Source organism: Castor canadensis, chromosome 9 (genome assembly GCF_047511655.1).
Source record: "Castor canadensis chromosome 9, mCasCan1.hap1v2, whole genome shotgun sequence".
Lineage (NCBI taxonomy): Eukaryota > Metazoa > Chordata > Mammalia > Rodentia > Castoridae > Castor > Castor canadensis.
The window spans coordinates 153,903,072-153,923,026 of record NC_133394.1 but is presented as its reverse complement, the minus strand read 5'-3'; the positions used below and the strand labels follow the sequence as shown (position 1 = coordinate 153,923,026).

Sequence of the window (19,955 nt, the reverse complement as noted above, 5' to 3'; positions counted from 1 at the left end):
CAATCCTTAAATAGATTTATGGAAATGGTTTTGAATTACAGCATTTAGAAAATAAAAATAATCTCAGTACACAAGATCCCTCCATTATATACTCTTCCCCCCACAGAAGCCATTTTTGTGCATGTGTACACCACTGTTAAACAGCAATTGAATTACATTCTATAAAAGAAGCAGTAGGTGTGTCGCCTCTAAAAATAAAACTGCAATCATCATTGCAACGTGAAGCCTGAGATTGAAGCCTGAGGAGGTGTCTGGACTGGGGCCCCTTGGCTGTCTCAGCCTGGTCCCAGCCGCTCTAGAGTCTGAGGAGGTGGGCCAGGATCCCAGGGGCTGCAGGGGGAAGAGTGCAGTAGTAGCCAAGCAGGTGGTTCTGGTGGTCCTGGGCTGCCTATGAGCCGAGGTCCAAGAACCTGAAAAACCTCCACCTGTGAGCATCAGAGCCTGCCTGGCCCCTGCTGTTTGCAGATGGACAGTAGTACAGAACCCAGGGCCATGTCTGCTGTCCCAGGGGATCACCGGGTCTGCTCCCCATATTCCTCCTCTAAGAAGAAATGAGATGCGTGTTGCTTAGCAGGGTCCTAAGGCAGGTAGGTGGTGGGCAGTGGACACAGGGAGTGAGGTGGACAGGAAGCACTGGAAGCCTTGCTGTGATACTGAGGCCTACGGAGCCCCTTGTTCCTGCTTCCAGATTCTCAGCCAGACAAGGCCACACACACACCCAGAGCAGATGTCCGATGGATGGGCAGGAGAACCCAGCCCTGCCCAGCCAGGCACTCAGCCCTGAAGGCAACCCTCCTGTTGGCCCCTATGCCAGGCCCGGTGACCTGGAGGTGGGGAGGCCAGGGTGGGACCGAGGCTGTGAACATTCTTTTAACCTGGGCAGGTCTGCAGGAACAGCAATGGCTTGATGAGATGCAGTGAGACCCTCCTGCAGTGCAGCATGGACAGGATGCAGGGCCAGATGCGGCGCCTCCTTCCTGGGAGTCCCTGGACCCAGGCAGGTTGGGAAGTATCTGGGTGCATGTCACATGCCTGCCTTGTCACTGTAGAAGGGCGTGACGTGGAACATGTAGCAGTGTGTGCACACGCGAACAGGCTTCACCTGCCCATAGCGGGGCAGTGGTGCTGAGTGTGATGAACACCGGGAGCAGAAGATCTGGAAGGTGAAAAGGGGTAATGGGCAGTGAGCAGGTGGATCCTGCTCAGTTCCCCACCAGTGACCTCCCATCCAGACCAGGCAGAGCAATGAGGGGTGAGGGTCTACTTAGTCTTGATGCTGTGGGCTGTGGAGCTGGGACCTTCATAAACCCTGGGTAGGGCATGGCTCACAAGACTGGGCTTCCTGAGGGATGTCTAGGCCCTGCACCAAGGTCACTGTAGGGTCCTGCTCAGACCCTCTGTTTCCTCCCTGTCCTTGGCTCTAAGTAACTAGGACTGGACATGGGCACCATCCAGGTGTGGAATTGGAGTCATAACAGGGCCGAGACTCAGAGGGGTGTCTGCACAAGGACCCCAAAGGCCCTGCTGGCTTCCTAGGTCCTCAGTCCTGACTTCCAGACCCTGATGCTGTGTCTGGAGACCAGGAGCCGAGGGGCCAGGGCCCCACCCACCTTCCCGCAGCTACGGCAGTGGTGCTTCCTGCGGATGACGGTGAAGGGCGCTTTGCACGCGGTGCAGAAGCCGCAGGCCTCGTCCGGCACCCACTCAGGGGGGTCTGTCACAACAAGAGCCGGGGACATATCAGCCATGGCGGGGCAGGTCGGCTGAGGTTAGGGGTGGGGGTAGAGGCCTGGCAGGTGGGCAGGTGCCGCTGACCCCTCTCTGGTCCTGACCTGGGCTTCGGTGACTAGTTATAATTTTAGGAAAAGAACCATGTGGGGTAGGGGGTGCTCTTCACACCATCAGCAGCAGCACTTGGCAATCACACCCCAGCTGCAGGCCCCAGGCCAGGCTACCTACACTCAGGACATGCAGCAGGTGGCATCCACCTGGATGACAGGGCCCAAGTTCTCCCTGGGGCTCTGGTCACTCGGTCAGTCTATCTGCTGTCATCCATCTTGGCACCAGTCCAGGCCTCCAGGACCAAGGGGCCTGTTTAATACTCTGCCACAAAAGTTGCCATATCCCCAAACAGCTCTGGGCCCCTTCCCTGGCAGCCAACTCCAGGCTAACGGGGGAATGAGCCCCTGTAGATCCCACATGACTACCTCAGACAGTCTACAGCCCCCTCGTCACCATGAGTTAGGGTCCTGGGGCCCCACAGTCATTTGAGGAAGGTCCCCAGGATCCCATATCCCACTAGTGTCCAGAGGCTGCCACGCAAGACTTGTTCTTTAGTTCAAGTGAAGTCCTTGACAGGACACTGCCTTGCTCCTGACACTCTTAGCTTGTGCCCTCCATGCTGAGAGACATCAAAGGCTTGGCCTGAGGTCACACAGCAATAAGGGTCAGTGTGCCCACCTGGGAGCTGAGAACAGTATGCAAAGCTGAGGAGAGGGAAGGGGGCTCCCACAGAAAACTGCACCCCGAGATGGCCTGTGGTGCCTGCATTTGGAGGGAGCCGAGAGTGTCCACAGCAGGGTCCTGCTATGCAGCGTGTAGCACACCGGCCACTGGCCCCAAGCTTCCCACTCACCTTCAAAGTCCCCGTCGCGGGTCTTGGCTGCGAGTTCAGAGGATGACAGCGTCTCTTGGCACAAGGCACAGCCCTCCAAGGCCGCACTTCGCAGGGTCTTGGTGACTAGAAGAGAGGGTGAGGCCACGGGGACAAATTGCCAGGCTCTCAGCTTGCCCGCCACCTCAAACACTGACTGTCTCCAGGCACGTGGAGCCAGTCATCACCTTAGCAGGCAGGCGCTGACCACAGCAGGGGGCTTCCTGTCTGAGGCCCTTCTTCACATAGTGCGGTGGGTCCTGAGACAGGCGACAGCTCCTCCCCAAGGACATTCAGCTCTGGACCCCTATACTGCATGTGGTCAGATCCCCTGGCCTAAGGAGCCCCTGGGCAGGCAAGGACTTCACAGTCCTGTGTCTGAGGCCCCATCATGATTGTGGCACAAGCAGCTCACAGAGCCAGTTCTCAGAGCCAGCTTTTCTGAATCGTGATCTTCAAGCAGCAATCCTGCCTCAGTTCCCTGTAAAATGTGGCCTGGTGGCAGAACTGGTCAGCACCTAGGCTGCTCCTCACAAGTGAGGGCCTTCGGGGCTATCCTGTGAACCCAGACACCCCATAAGCAGAAGCCCCTGTTTTGAGGGGCAGCTCTCCCAGAGTAGGTGCCTAGCCCAGCCTGGGGGTCAGTGAGCAAGAGTCTAGCGCACTTTCCCATCCAGGACCCTATAGGAACAGAGAGCCAAACTTCTTGTGCCCAATCAGTCCCTGCCTAATCTCTTCTTCCTTGCCAAACCCCTGTTGTGCACACAAGGCATGCCTGTGCACAGAAGTGTGCATGTGTGTGCGCCTGTGTGTGAATATGCGACCACGTGTGCATACCTTCCATGTGCTAAGCATGCACAGACACGGGGCAGACCACAGCCGGGAGCAGGTGCTGCACTCCCCCACGGGGGGTGGCCCCACATCCCCTCCTCTTCTTCCGGCTGGCCTCTGAATGCTTTGACAGGTGACTAGAAGTGACAGCGTGCCTCGTCTGGTCATCTAGTCTAGTCGTTAAGTGGCAGGTTCTCCAGCCACTGCCTGCAGTAAAAAGTTGGCCCACCCTGCTGCAATGGGTACAGGGGACTGGAACCAGGTGACCTACTTGCAAAGTGGCAAGGGGATATGCAACTCTGGTTCTCCCAGCAGACCTGGCACACCTGGTCATGCAGGTGTGCCTTATAGCCACTATATTTGTCCCTGGCTAAGTGGTGCCCCCTTCCTGGGGGTGGCAGTTGGCACAGGTCTCAGAGCCTGTCCTGAGTGGGCACTCACCCTTCTTTAACTTCTCCTTGTCATCTGTCTCGGGTTTGGTGGCCATGACCTCAAACAGTGTTTTGAGAATACTTCTCAGGTCGCTGGCATAGTTTGTCTGCAGCTGGTCAGCCACACCTGAGGGAGAGGATTGAGGTAAGAGGGACAGAAGGACAGAAGGAAGGATGCATTAGGCTGACCACATCAGGAGGCCAGTGCCACATTCTGGGTAAGACCCACCCAGAGCTCATGGGCCTGCATGTCCCACCCCTTGGGAGAGGACTCCTGGAATGTAAGTACAAACTCAGGAGTCAGGAGAGGACAGAAGTGACAAGAACTTCCTGCATGACCACACTGAGGGCCACTCTTCATTGACATCCTTCCCAACCATGGGTCACAGCCACTGCCACTAAGCCATCTGCCAAGGGACACTCAGAGTCTACCACTGTACCTACCCCACTTGTCACCACCACAGCAACTTGGGTATCCAAACATGTCCACTCGCAAAGCTTTCCCACGCCTCAGGGGCACAGCCCCCAGTACCCCACATCACACAGCCCCAAGTAACTATTGCAGGACCATGTGACCATATGGGCTCCATATGGCTAGGGAGCCCAGGGTGGATCCTGCCTGGTGATGGTGCAAAGAGCCTGGCTTCTCTACACACAGGAGCTCATCACCCCCAGTCACACTCTGGAGGAGGGTGCTCCCCACCCTCTCCAGCATAGCACCTCCCTTTTCCTCTCTGGCTGGCAGATCCTTTCCCCTGAGAAGGAACCTAGGGACGGCTCACTCTGCAGAGGAGCAGAGCGCACTACCGTCTGCACCGCCTACAGTACCGTGCACAGCGAGGGGACGCGGGGACGTCGCGCCATCTCCGCTCCCCTAAGTGAGCCTTAAACCTTTGCAAGCCCTTGCCCAGGCCCACACCTCGCACCTGAAATGCAGACAAACAGGCGGTGGATCAGGTCGTGGCTGCCATGGAACCTGGACCGGATCTTCTCTCTGGTGGCTGTGGGGGTGGCAGGTGTGGCTGTAGGGGCCACCTCCAGCCCCATCTGGTCTGAGGAGCAGGAACCAACTCTGGAGCTGCTGCAGAGAAGGAGGTGCAGGGTGGGGGCACAGCAGGGGCTTGGGCTGCTGGAGCTTGAAGGTCGGCAGGTCAAGACAAAAATCTGTCCTCATAGCTCCCACTCCAAGGAGTCATGGAGCTGAGCAGATGTGCCATTTCCTGTCATCAATGTAAGCTGAGTGCCCCACTTAAAAAGCCAGGTGGCTCGACAGGGCTCTAATCCAGCACTCTGGGCCTTTGATTGCTGCAGCAAACCCTTCCAGGCCCTTCTGCTGGGTCTCCTGGTGTTGACACAGTGTTGACTTGCAAGCTCAGGCCACACTACTTGGTATCCTCACTTAATATCATCACTGACTTTTTCCCGTGGAAGACCCATCTGTGTTGGGGACTGGATGCAGCCCCCTCCCCCCAAAAAATGTGCCCACACCCTTGCCCCTGGAACCTGTGAAGGAAGGTCTCTACAGATGCAGTCAAATGAAGGATCTGAGGATGAGAGTATCCAGGACTTTTCAGGGGCTCCTCAGTCCAATTACAAGTGTCCTTATAAGACATGTAGTGGAGGCTGAGGCACACAAAGAAGAGGGAGCCATGTGACCACAGAGTCAGAGACTGAAGTGGTGTGGCCACAAGCCAAGTGACCCCTGGAGCCCCCCAGGAGCTGGAGAAAGCAGAAAGGACCCTCCCTGGCACCCTGGAGGGAGAGTGGTCCCACCAGGCTTTAGACTGCCGGTCTCCAGACTATGAGAGGATAAGTTTCTGTTGATTTAGGTCACCCAGCTGGTGGTATTTTGTTACAGCAGCAAACTGGACACTCATACACTATCACCCGTCTTCTGTCTTCACAGCAGCAGTCTAGCTATATTAGATTTCCTTTTCAGGGGTTCATTGAGACTCTGTCCAGTCAGGCCTCCGTCTGACCCAACTCCAACCTGAAAATAATTTATGTTTCTATCTTTCTGCCCTTCTATTTCTCTGTGTGTCTCTCTATCTCTCTGGTTTTTTGTCCCACTTTCTTGGTTTTTTCCTCAGATCTTTCTTACAATTTTATCCTTGACATTTAAATTTATGCTTCCAGGTCTTCAGTGCCCTATACTTACTGTCGTTTCATGGATGCAGACTCTTTTGTTTATCTAGAAATGGTCATTATAATTTTTTTTAAAGTTGCCCTGGGTGGCCTGTGCTCTCTGCTTTCTCTTCCTGAGGGATTGGTTTGTTTGTTTGGTCTGTTTCCCAGTCTAGTGGCTGGCCTCCAGCCTCAGGGGTGTTTGGCCGTGTGGTATGTTTTAGAGGAAGGCCACAGGTGGAGACTTCACTTGGCTGGCTGGAGTGTAAACTGGTGCGACCACTTTGGAAAACCAATCTGGTATCATCAGAGTAAAACTAGACCTGCCCCCAAATTCCACAGCCCAGTGGACAATCACCTGCATACACCTGAAATTCCTGCCTAGAACATCTGCAGTTCTGGCGAAATCTTTGAGGCAGAACTAGATGTTCCAGAAGAAACTAGAAAGGAGCCCAAGCAGGCAAGCAATGGGATAGAGAACAGACTGTGGGCTGACCAGCCACTGCCAGGGGTTACGGAGGCAGAGGCAAGCCAGCCACAGCCCGTGGCTGAGAAAGGCACAGGCTGTATTTAGGGATGCAGGCTCCCTCGTGATGCAGAACCACACGGAAGCACAAAGACACCCAGGACCATGGCCAGCTGCAGCAGGCAGGGGTTGCGGCTGAAGAGACTCTGGAGAACCACGGGTTCCTTTCTTGAATGGAGTGAGGTGCACGAGGGTCTGTTTTGTTGTTGCGCCCTAAAGCAATGAATGTTCACTGGAACACAGAGGAGGATGGAAGGCTGGGGGGAGAGGCCAGGCCACGGAACTCAATGCTTGCTGGGATCCTGAGGACCATCTGCAGCTCTCCCACCTGGGTGGCCTTCAGACTGGGGGTGCAGGCCTCACTGACTCTGTCCTGGGAGCTAAGGAAGGAAGGGCATGGGACTTCATTGTCCATGATGTCACCTTCTATTTGACGCCCCCAGCCCCAGCTGACAGCCTCACTCAAAAGAACTGAAAACAGGGGCTCAAGCAAATGCATGTACACAGAAGCCCCTGTGGCACGATCCACATGGCCCAGAGGCAGGGACGATGCAGTGCCCACCAGGGATGAATGGATAGACAAACGTGGTGTATTCATATAATGGAACAGTACTCAGTGTCCACCAGGAGTGAGATCTGGATACATGCTGCAGTGCAGACAGCCTTGAAAGATGCTAAAATAAACCACACACCAAAGAACGAGTCCTATAGGACTCTACTTCTGTGAGATCCCTAGAGCAGGCAGATTCAGGAAGACAGAAAATAAAAGGGTGGTGACCCAGGGGTAGGGAGGGGGAATGGTGCAGAGCTTCAGCTTGGGAAGATGAGAATGTTCCAGATGCCCGCACAACACTGAACGTATTATTACATAGGTGACTTTGCAGTGTTGCCGAACTGTACACTTAAAAATGGTGAAAATAAAAAACTTTTGTTATATACATTTTTTTAAAAAGTCAGTGCAGAGGAGAGCAAGGAAGAGGAGCTAAGGAGGTAAGGCTGTGGCAGAAAGGGACAGGTTGGCACACTCAGGTATCCACACACTAAAAACCACTGACACGTACACCTAAAAGGGTGACATTTATGGCATTTATGTTATATACTTATAAAACATATTTTTAAAAAGTCACTTGTATTTAGATATGGTAGCAATAAACTGAAATGAAATTAAGAAAATAATTTGCCACAGCATCAAAAAGATTAAAACACTTGGAGTAAGTTTATCAAAAGAGATGCCAAATGTGTACCAGAAAACCAGAAAACATGCCGAAAGAAATTAAAGAAAACATAAGCACATGGGAAGGTGCTTGTGTTCACAGATCAGAGGACTCACACAGCTAAGGTGGCCAGGTTCCTGAGCTGATCCACAGAGCCAATGAAACTCCTATCGAAATGTCAGCTGCCTTTATTGTGTCAGAAATTGACAAGCTGATCCTAAAGTTCATATAGAAAGGCAAGGAAACCAGAATAACCCAAACAACCTTGAAATAGAAACTTGCAATTTGAAATTTGATATGAAACCTCAATAATCAAGACTGTGATGCTGGTGTAGGACAGACACAAAACCGCACGCCCAAACCAAACCCATACTCTTATGGGCAAGGGATCTTCCGACAGGGTGCCAAGACCCTCAGTGAGGAAGGAGCAGTCTGAATTTCCAATAAACACAGTTGGGGAAACTGGACACCCACATGCAAGAGAAGGAAGTTGGACTCTGACCTTCTACCAAATATTTAAAATGGGACAAATACCTGCACACAGAATTAAAACTCTAAAATTCCATTTTGTTTTGTTTGTTTTTTAAGACAGGGTCGGGCTATGTAGCCCAGCTTGGCCTCAGCCTCCCAAGTGATGGGATTACAGGTGTGATCCACCACACCAAGCTAATTCTTAAAAAGTCTTAAAAGAAAATATGGTGTAAATCTTTTTGGCCTTGGATTAGGCAATAGTTTCTTAGCCATGACATCAAAAGCAGGAGCAAAAAAAGAAAAAATAGACACATCACACTTCATCAAAATGTAAAACTTTTGTGCTTTGTAGGAAACCATCAAGAAAGTACAAAGAAAACCCACAAAATAATTTTTGCTACTCATGTATCTGATAAGGGCAAGGTATCTGTAATATAGAAAGAACTCTTACAACTGAACAATGAAAAGACCAAATAGTAGGAAATGGATTTGAAATGACATTTTTCCAAAGAAGGTATACAAATGACCAATGAACACATGACGACGTGCAACATCACTGACACTTAGGAAATGCAAACAAAGACAATTAAAATGCCATTTTATACCCTTCAAGATGGCTAGGATAATTTTTCAAAGAAAAAATGATCATTGGTGAAGACGGCCAAGGTGTGGGGAAATGGGAGCCCCACGTACTCCTGCCAGGAACGTGAAATGTGCAGTCGCACCATGGTATTGTACACGGAGTGACTTTAGCTGCAGAAAGGAACGCGGTACTGACACACACCACCGTGTAGGTGGAACTTGAACACATTAGTAAAGGGGCCATCACAAAAGGTCATGCACCATAGGACACCATTGGTATGGAAGGTCTAGAACAGGCGGTGGTAGAGGCAGAAGGTGGACTGGTGAAGAGAGAGAGGAGAAGAGCTTCTCCACGGGGTGACAAACATGTTCTGGAATTAGATGGCGGACAGTTATACAACCCGTGACTGTATTAAAAAAACACTCAATTATACACCCTTTTTTTTTTTTTTTGGCAGTTCTAGGGATTGAACTCAGGGCCTCCTGCTTGCTAGGCAGGCGCTCTACCACTTGAGCTGTGCCCCAGCCCTTTTTGTGTTGGGTATTTTTGAAATAGGGTCTCACTGTATGCCAGAGGGCCAGCCTGGGCCATGATTCCCTATTTGTGCTTCCCTGCTTAGGTGGGATGACAGATGCATACTACCACACTCAGCCATTGGTTGAGATGAGGTTGCTTGAACTTTAAAGAATAGAAGAGCATGTCTTTCTTGCAGTCACCTAGCAAATTCATATTCAAGGAATAGCTCATAAGCTAAGTGCCCATCAACAGTGAGCTGACTTGGTAAATTAAGTCACAGCCATCCCATGGAGCATTTTGTTTCCCAGCACAGGTACAGGTAGCAGGAGGCGGTCAGCCTGCAGTCACAGCCCTGAACACATGTGCAAAGGCTGGGAAGCCTCTCCGGACAAGTGTCCACTGCTAGGGTGCTGCTCAGCAGTGAGAAGTCCGGCAAAGAGCCTTGACTTCCAGTACAGAGCCAAGGGCCCTGGAGCCTGAAGTCTGCAAGGCGGCATAGAAACAATGAATGCTTTTTAAATTTGTGGTACTGGGGTTTGAACTCAGGGTCTACACCTTGAGCCACACCACCAGCCCTTTTTTGTGAAGGGTTTTTTTGAGATAGGATCTCATGAACTATTTGCCCAGGCTGGCTTTGAACCGTGACCCTTCTTATCTCAGCCTCCTGAGTAGCTGGGCTTACAGGTGTGACCCACCAGTGCCCAGCAGGACAATGAATTCTTGAAGCAGGTGAAGACAGAGGCCCAGGCTGGCCGACTGGGCTGGGCGTGAATCGGGTGGCTAAGTGCTGCCTCAACTACCAAAGGTACTGCACTTTCCTGCAAGGAGCCTTCCCTGCTGCCAGGATCAATGGTGCAGGAAATAGCTGGCAGAGAATGAGCCAGGGGAGTCTTTAAAGAGACAAGTCACAGACAGTTAGGGCAAGGAGGCAGTGACCATCAGGGGACAGGCTGAAAGCAACACAAAAACTGAATGCTGGAGGCAGAGCCCGGGATTTTACTTGGAGCCGAGCTGAGTCCTGCCAGAGTCTCAACACGTTCCTGAGGCCACCTGAAGAGGCAGTGTTTGGACATGGGAGGCCCAGGAATGCTGGCTTTAGAAAGGTATTGATCCTTCATGGGCAGTTGCTGGACAAACAGGAAGGGGTTGTGGGGGACAGTCAAGCAGAATCAGACCTGGTGTGTGTCCCCCACAAAGCCAAGTCCAGCAGAGGACTGCACACACAAAGATGGCAGCAGTGAGAGTTCAACTGGTGCTCAGAGGGCAGGGACAGTAAGAGTGAGAAGTAGCCCAAGCTTGAGACATAAAGGGACAGTGAGGCCTGAGAGAAAGAGGCTCCCTAGGCCTGGCCAAGGAGTCTGGACTCTTGTCACCAGCATTATCTGCCCAGTCAATTAGTATCCCTTCAACCTGCTCATGGGGTGGTGAAAACTCCAGCCACCTTCTGCAGCTTCTTGATACTCCTGCAACCGCCACCTGCCTGGATTCTGCTTCCTGTCACTTTTAGAGAAGGCAAATACATTCCCCGAAAAGATTCCACTTCAGTTGGAATCACTATGAAATGCCATTGGTAGAGAAATACAATGCAATTCTGGTCACATCAACATGAAAGGTTTTGGCCAGCCCATGATGTCCTTAGCCACAGTCATGGTCAGTCTGCAGCACTGCAGCAAACTCTCCAAACTGCACACGGGGAGAAGAAACATCTGACTTTGCTATGAGAGTTTGCAGTGAGGGGAGCCAGTGAAATTTTGGGGATGCTGGACATATCCTAATTCAGCAACTTTGACACAGCAGGCAACGGTGTTGGACTCAACTTGAAATTTTAGTTACAATCACCTTTTAAAAGAAAGACCATAGCAAAGCCCAAATGAATCTGGCACAGTAAAGAATCTAGCAACCGAGGGTCTGAGATAGCGGCTTACACCTATAATCCCAGCTACTCGGAGGGCAGAGATGAAGGATTGCGGTTCAAGGCCAGACTGGGAAGAAAAAAGTTGGCAAGACCCTCATTCAGTAAACAAGCAGGGCGGGATGCTTCCATCTGTCTTCCCAGCTATAGAAGGTAGTAAAAGGGCTTAGGTGGGAGGATTATGGTCTGAGGTCAACCCCTGGCAAAAACATGAAACTCTGAAAAATAACTAAAGCAAAAAAGGGCTGAGGTTGTGGCTCGTGGAACAGAGAGCCTTCCTAGTATGTGTGAGCCCTGAGACTAGAAAAGAAAAGAATTCAGCAAGTGAGTGCGTAGACAGAAAAGAAGGCTTTCACCACCTTGAACTTCTGAGAGTCTGAGAGAGCACCAAGTTGAGAAGACAAATAGCACTGCGAACAGTTCTGCCTATGACATCAGAACTGTCAGCTCTCAAACCCCTTTGCAACGGCTTCATTAGCAGGAAAACAAGAAGCAATGAGAGTGTCAGCTGGGCGCCAATGGCTCACGCCTGTAATCCTAGCTACTTGGAGGGCTGAGATCGGGAGGATCACAGTTCAAGGACGGCTGGGCAAATAGTTTGTGAGACCCTATCTCCAAAGTAACCAGAGAAAAATGGATTAGAGGTGTGGCTCAAGAAGTAGAGCAACTGCTTTGCAGACATGAAGCTGAGTTCAAACCCCACTCCCACCAAAAAAAAAAAAGGAGCAATGAGAGTGGGAAGCTAATGGACTCAGAAGGTAGTTCTTAAGTGTGCTTCAATGCAAGAAAGTGAAATCTTAGACATTTGCACAATCACATACTGTTCTAGTGAGCCACTTTGGGCCCTAATGCAGGTGGTGGTCTTGCCACTCTTTGCAAAAGTCATCCACCCATCCATCCACCCATCTATCCATCTATCCAAGTTACCCATCCATCCATCTACCCATCCATCCACCCATCTATCCATCTGTCCAGTTACCCATCCACCCATCTTCCATTCATCTATCCATCCATCCATCCATCTACCCATCTATCCATTCATCTATCCATCTATCCAGTTACCCATCCAGCCATCTATCCATTCATCTATCCATTTATCCAGTTACCCATCCATCCATCCATCCACCCATCTATCCATTCATCTATCCATCTAGCTAGTTACCCATCCAGCCATCTATCTATCCATTTATCCAGTTACCCATCCATCCATCCATCCACCCATCTATCCATTCATCTATCCATCTAGCTAGTTACCCATCCAGCCATCTATCCATTCATCTATCCATTTATCCAGTTACCCATCCACCCATCTATCCATTCATCTATCCATCTAGCTAGTTACCCATCCAGCCATCTATCCATTCATCTATCCATTTATCCAGTTACCCATCCATCCATCCATCCACCCATCTATCCATTCATCTATCCATCTATCCATCCATCACCCATTATCTCCCCACCATTCATCCATTATCCATCATTCATCTATCCACCCACCCACCACCCACCATCCACCACCCATTATCCATCCATCATTCATTCATCCGTCACATATTATCCATTCATCCATCCACCCACTCATCCACTTTCTATAGACATAGACTAGGCACTAGCTACAAGCCAGGAATTGCACAGCTTGGTCCTTAGGAATTCATAATTTGACAGCAGAGATAAATAGGCAAATTGTTAATTATCACACAATATAGAAAGTATAAAGACAGGGCCAAAATTAAGACATCATTGCAGGAAGTTAGAGGAGGGACTCCTCGCTTAGGTTGGGGAGGGCTTGGAACTTCCTGGAGGGGCAGCATGAAGACAGCCTGAGTGAAGTCCTTGAGGTGGTAAGCAGCCCCCAGATTGTAGGAAATCTACTTTGGTGATGCTGGGAGAGTCTGGACAGAGGCCGAGGCCAGGGGCAGAGGCCCCAGGTCAGGCTTCATGAGTGCCCTGAGGTCCAGGTGACAAAGTTGGACCTTAGCCTGCTGGTCAGCGCTCCCTAAAGGATGTCCTGTAGATCCTGGCTCCTGTGAGATCCTCTTGAGGAAGCAGAGTTTAAGAAACACAATATGTGCACTCACCATTTCTTGGAGTCCTACTGTCCATAGTCAATGTGGAAGTGAGTGGACCAGGTGTCCACACACTGGGCACTGGCACTGAGGGGACACAAGACAGAGTCCTGCCCTCTCTGACTCTCCGAGAGGACATCATCAGTCAGAGAGGGCATCGGTCAGTCTGGAAACCTGTTCAGATGTGAGACCGTCTCCCACTGTGATAAAGTTTGGTAGACAATGAGAGAAGAGGTAGCATGTGGGACGGGGCACAGTGGGGGCCACGCCAGCCTGCAGAGGGCTTATGTGGGCTGAGATCTGAAAAATGAGACAGAGAGGACAGCAGACCCTGGGACAGGTAAGTGTGACCTACCCAGGTGTCAGACAAGAAGGCTGCTCACTCACACTCAGTTCCTGAGCCAGAACAGTCCTTGCTGTTCTTGGGGACACCTCTGGTCCCCAAGAGAGGACTCCAGAGACCTGCATCTTCCACAACCAGGCCTGGCTCTGCCTTCCTTTGTGAGTCCTGGGGTTAGGCAGGGCTGGAACATCCTTATAGGTGTCAACTCTGCATCATCTGCCAAAGTCACAGCTTCCTCGCTCAGCCCATTCTCAAATCTGTAGCAAGTGGGCCCCTTCTCTTTGGCTGGTGTCCTCGAAGTCTAGCTCAGTGAGGATTCGGCAGGAGGTGTGTGCGCCATCATGGGTTGAATGGAGCTCTCTCCCCATGTGCTGAAATCTGGGCCCACGGGACCTCAAAGGTGGCCTTATTTGGAAACAGGGAGGTCAATGGTTCAGATGAGGTCTCACTGGAGTAGAGTGGCCCTAGGCCAACAGAACTGGTGTCCTTACAGAAATAAGAAACTGGACACAGACACTCCTTGGGAGAGTGCCATGCAAAGATGAAGGCAGAGACCAAGTGATGCTTCTACAAGCAAAGGATGGTGGCCACAACCAGGAGCTGCAGGAAGGCCTGGGGCAGATTGTCCCTCACAGCCTCAGACTGGTGAGATCTTTCAGCCTCCAGCACGGTGAGATGACGAACTCTCACTGCAGTGTCAGCAGCCCAGTTTGGTGTTTTGTTACAGCAGCCCCAGGACACTGAGGCACCACTGACAGGCACAGGGCTGACTCATGGCCTTTGCACCTCCATTGCCCGGAGATTCTCCTTCCTGCTGCACAGACCAGCATCGCCAGGTTCCCTTCCTACCAGACACTCACCAAGTCCTTCTCCTGGTGGTTGTAATGCCTGACTCTGTGTTTCCCAAGGAGTCAAGTCTCTTCATGACAGCCATGTCCCCAGGGGAAAGCGTTCAGGCAAGGGACGGGAGGAGGGCATAAGTCCTACACGTTCTCAGATGAGGTCCTGTCCAAATGATAAGAAAGAGGACCAGGCTGGTGCCAGTCCAGGAAATAACAGGAACCACACAGAGATCTCACCGGAGCAACCGCCTGGTTGGCAGGCTGGCAACCTGTACAGCACTGCCCCACTGTCACCCTCCCATGTAGGCTCTAGCCAGAGTCAGGCGACCTCTTCTGAGTGCCATCCAAGTCATGGTGCAATCTTCTCCTCCAAGTGAATTCTCTCCTCCTGTGACCATGCTTCTCTGGCCCTCGGGCATGGGCACAGGCCTGGACTTTGGGGACCCAGCATTGTTCCCCTGCCCTATCCCCAAATCTGCTGCAAACAGGCAACCAGGGACATCAGCTTGTGCTGTGCTGCCATGGGGCTGGGGTCTGCAGGGAGCATGAGGCTGGGTATGGGGACAATGAGAACTCCTATGTGGCATCAGTTCCTCCCTGCTTCCAGGAGTGGGCTGCACAGGAGGCTCCCCACCTCCTTCGCCAGGCCAGCCCCCTCTGGGCCAATAAAACCTGATAGCCTCAGCTTGAGGATGCCCCAAAGGCAGCAGGTCAGAGGTGAGCCTGAGACCTGCCTTTGTGAAGTGAGCCTCAGACAGACACGGGCAGCTGGACTCCTGTGGGACAGGGATCACTGCTGCTGAAACTGTGCAGTGCTGAGCACCACACCTGTCTAGGCTCTGGCTCAGTCTCTTCTTGCTCCATGAGACATATGGGCAAGACTCTGCCCAGAGAACCCACCTATGTTAGGCCAAGCCCTGGCCCTCAGAAACTATGTGATAATCCCTGAGCATTACTGAGGTCATTCAATTGGGAATGTGTTACACAGCATAACTAGCTGATACAACTGGCAGGCATGGTGACAAAGGAAACTGGTGCTGTGGAAAAGAACTGAGAGCAAGATCAGAGCCCTTTGGTGCAGAGAAGGCTGACTTTGTGCACACCCTGTCTCAAAGGCTCTGGATGCACAGTGCCTCTTCCCAGAACATCTGTGTATCTATCAGGCCCCCACACCAGAGCCTGGCCTGCCAAGGAGAGGAGGGAGTGTGGACCTCCAAGCACCTGTGACTGGCCCTCCATCAGCTTGAGGGCCTAGGAAGAGTCTCGTGGACAGGGACATGGAGGGTCAGTGTTCTGCACGGTGGGGCTGAAGGACAGGGGCTGCTCTCAGACCCACCCAGCTGCTGGCTAATGGCCGGCAAGGACACTGCAGACAAATGTCCTGGTGATGGCTAGGGCCTCTGAACTGTGTGACGGTAATCACTGACCCCAGGGACCATGAGTGGACAGTCCCTAGAAAACAGAGGGCAAAGGAGTTTCATGAGAGGGTCCAGCCTCTCCAAGCCAGCTTGTGTCTCACCCAGTATACGATCCTGCACATCACTGGGCAGGCAACAAGAACTCGGGTACTTGGGACGTTCCCATGGGCACAGCAGGAGCCAGCAGTGGGGCTACTCAGGCCCTCCCTTGCCTGCACCTTCCCAAGAAGCAGGTGGACAGGGCTGGGGGCAGCTGGAGGACTAAGCTCTAGCAGTGTCTGGGCATGTGACTTGTTTGGCACCCCAATCAGGAAGTTCCTGAGGGAGGCAGTCCAGATAGACTGGGGCTCCACTTCTGACCACAGCCCTGGACTGAATACCAGGATGAGGCTGTCCAGAGACCAGACCCCATGTGCCTACAGAGTCCCTCCTGGCTCTGTACTCATGGGGCAGAATTGTCCCAGGCCAAGTGGCCTAGGATATCCTGACCCTTCTAGGTTGTTCCAAGGAGCTGCAGATCCTACCAAGACCCCCGCTGGTCCAAGGTGGAGAACCTTTTCAAACAAAAGTCTGAAGGTGTCAGTCCTCTCCCCAAAACCCCCATCTCCTTTCCCTGTCAATTTCCTTCCCTCCTTCTCCCAGCCTTGCTCCCTGCTGTCACAGACAAGCCAGACTTGCTGGGGCCACAGGGCCTTTGCACAGATATCACTGAGCCTAGCATGCCCTTTTCCTGGACAACCCCAGAAGCCCCCAGGTTCCTTTGGTATCTTTCAATATCCTCCTATGGGAGAAGCCATCACTGACCAGTAGCCACAAACAGACCCCACCCCTTGTCTAGCTCTCTTCCTACCCCTACTGTGCATGACTGCTGCCCAGGCACATATCTCCCTGACAGCACTCTGGGATAATGCAAAGCTTGCAGTGGCAGCCACTCTGCCTGCTTCAGTCACTGCCACCCTTTGCAGCAAAGACACCAAACCTTCCAATGTGCATCTGCTGAATAGTTAGGGGAGTCATTAGACATAGCAGGAATATTTGGTTTCTGCAGTGCACTGGTACTAAACCCAATTACGGAAAGAGAGCAGCCTTCAGGGCTGCAAAACCTCACAGCTTTGACCAGCTCTCCTCCGCTGTCCTCTCCTGCTGTGGCACAATGATAGATCAGAGGGAGACTCTTCCAAGGAGGAGGGGAAGAGCACAGTGGTTAGAAGCACAAGATCCAGCCACTCTAGTGGGCTGAATGTTTCCCCAAAATATGATATGCACACATCAAATCCCCAGAGCCTGTGTGCTTGCTGGAAAAAGGGTCTTTGTAGGTGTGTTAAATGGAAGAACCTCAAGATGAGACCATGCTGGATCACCTGGGTGGGCACTAAAGCCAACAAGTGTCCTTAGGAGAAACAGGAAGGGGAAACACAGGCCCAGGGAGGCAGGGGTGGGAGGGACACAGCCACAAGCCAAGGGAATGCCAGGAGCTCCCAGGAGCTAGAGGAGGCAGGAAGGTCCTCCTCAGATTCTGCAGCTAGAGTGCCACTCTGCCAGAACCTTGACCTCTAACTTTTAGTCTCCAGATCTGTAAGAGAATGATCTCTGTTGCTCTCAGCCCCCTTGCTGGTGGGTGTTTTTTACAGCGGCTCCAGGACACTGGTCTAGATTTAGAATCTGCAATCCAATCCTGAAATCACCTCTTTGGTAGGCAGCCTGCTGAGTTACTTGGTTTAGAGATGTGCTCTCCCACCCATAGGGTGAGCAGTGAAACAGCCTGGTGACTGGAAGGAAGATCCTGTCTGCAGGGAGCTGGTGCATGTAGGTGCTGCCAGGGCCTCCATGGGGCAGCACAGCAGGGCAGTGACAGCAAACAGTCCATACTAACACAGTGTAGTTAAGGTATTCCAAAGAGTCGCACCTAACATACAATTGCAGCCTCAGTCATTTAAGGGACTCCAAGCTTGTAATAAATGTTCAAACATCTAGGGGAAGTGTGTTTTCTTGCTGTATTCATTCCACAGACTGAGTATTGAATGCAGAGGTGGCCACGACTCCTTCTGCTGTGCAGAGGCTACAAACATCACCACACTTGGGGATAGCATTGAGCAAGCAGGGGTGGGGAAGAAGAAAAGCCCAGGAGTCCCTTTAAGAGACACAGCTCTAAACTGCCCTGGCAGCCCCAGGGGACTTGTGTGACCTGGCACTTCTGCTGCAGCTGTATATGGAAGGTCAGGCCACAGGCTGCCTCCCTGAGTCCCTCAGGGTACCTGTGTTTGGGACAGAGCCTCACCTTGAGCTGCATGGTCCAGCCTAGGTGGCCTTGACCCTAACAGTGTCCATACCTAAAGCTCAAGTGGTTTTCAAACCCATTTCTAGAGCCTGTCCTGCAAAAGCCATCAATAGTGCTTTAAAAACACAATTTAATTGCCTAGTACCTGAATCCTGTTTTTATTTTAAATATAATTTAGAAATGAAATTCCAGTGTGTTCAAACTTAAGAGAGGGCCCCATGGTGGGCAAACATGGTAATTTATTAGAGCACACCTCAAACTGCTCATCTCTCACAGTGTTTCATCTCTTCCACTGTTATGTGAGGCCACCAGGGCCTGCAAGCCAGCTTGATGCCACCAGAACCCCCAGACAGAGGTCCAGGAAAGGACCCAGCCCAGCTTCTGACAAGGTTGTCCTTGGTCAGTCACTGTGGCCTGAGAAGGTCATGATGGAAAGAAACACAGGCACTTGGGCACAGGAGGGGAAGTCCCCTATGGGAGTGGAGGTCTTTGCAGCTGGAGAAGTGTATGTGGACATGGGACCATGTGTCAGAGAAACCAAAACAAACGGCTTCTGCATCTGACATGAGAGAATGGCCCCTGTAACCACGGGAACAGGTGCGGTATCTGTGTGTCACACATGTGTACAGGCTCTGGCATTCTTTTCCACACCCCCGCCTGTTACAGACACATCATGCCATGGAAAGACAGTGGGTACGGCAGTCAGATAGTTCTGGATTCAAGTTCTGTCTCTACTGGAGACCAGCCTACAGAGTGGGAGCAACGACACTCACCTTGCAAGGTCTAGAGATAAGAAGTTGACAGAGAACTGTGCCCAGCTGCACTCAAGGCTCCGTATGCACACGGTGGTACCATCCCACTAGAATGCCACAGGACTGGAGCCGAGAGCTGACAGGCAAAATGGCACAACTTTTAACAAGATGCCAGCTTTGTACACACGTGCTTTGAGGTCCCACAGGTGGTCAGATGCAGCCGCTCCCCCACTCTCCCTGCTGCGGGGACAGGGGAGCCGATTTCTGCTCCACATTCCCCTCAAGCCATCTCTGAGGGTGTGGGACCCTGTAGGACAGTGAATGCTCACTCGGTTCAGAGTCCCAAATGAAAGCAAGACCCTGCAAGACCCTGCAAGCCCTGAAAATCTGTCTGCTCAGGTCCTCTCTCCTCTGCTTGAGCAGCAAGGAGGTCAACGCCCCTCCCGGAGATGAACAATTCACTTAGGAAGAGTGTCCTTTGTATTTTTCACACCTCCCTGCCTCCACTTCTCCATCCTGCCCAGGCCAAGCCGGTCAGCTCAGGGTGTCCACAGATGCAGAGGTGAGCAGTCTGTGATGAGAATGCCCCGACACCTGTGCTGGTGATGCCTTGGGTGGGGCCCCAGGGTGAGGCTCACTGCCACAGAAGTTAGACAGTGTGGGCTGAAGACCCTTGGGCATCGCCTCCTCTGCCATCTGCTACACAAATGACCTATCAGGGCCTCAGTTTACTTGTCTGTAGGACAGGCCAGCAGACTCTGTCCTGAGGGACCATGTGCAAGATCAGTCCACAGAGGAAAGGCTGGTCTCCCTGAGACCACACCCCAGGAGGAAGGAAGCCCAGCATCTTCCAGGTTCACTGTGTTGCAAGGTGTGGGAACTCGAGTCTGCCAGTCCCCAGGAGGACTGGATGCAAGGGTGCCTGACACTGAAAGTGGCCCTCCAAGTTGGCTCCCACTGCTATCTGAGTGAGTCCTATCTGCCCACAAGCCCTG

General features: G+C 52.0%; 1 protein-coding gene across 3 annotated transcripts in view; it reads right to left on the bottom strand.

Annotated features, from left to right (window-relative positions):
• Window positions 1–19,955, bottom strand: part of Zfyve28 (zinc finger FYVE-type containing 28) — a 113,668-nt gene continuing 93,713 nt past the window's right edge. The window contains exons 8-12 of one of the 3 annotated variants that reach the window (XM_074042738.1): window positions 4,842–4,996; window positions 3,926–4,042; window positions 2,636–2,740; window positions 1,611–1,714; window positions 1–1,156 (exon numbers count right to left, since the gene is read on the bottom strand). In XM_074042738.1, the coding sequence (XP_073898839.1) occupies window positions 1,025–1,156; window positions 1,611–1,714; window positions 2,636–2,740; window positions 3,926–4,042; window positions 4,842–4,996 (613 nt within the window). In that variant the 3' untranslated portion in view covers window positions 1–1,024. The remainder of the gene's footprint in view (window positions 1,157–1,610; window positions 1,715–2,635; window positions 2,741–3,925; window positions 4,043–4,841; window positions 4,997–19,955) is intronic. The other 2 variants (XM_074042740.1, XM_074042739.1) reach the window with 2 other exon arrangements.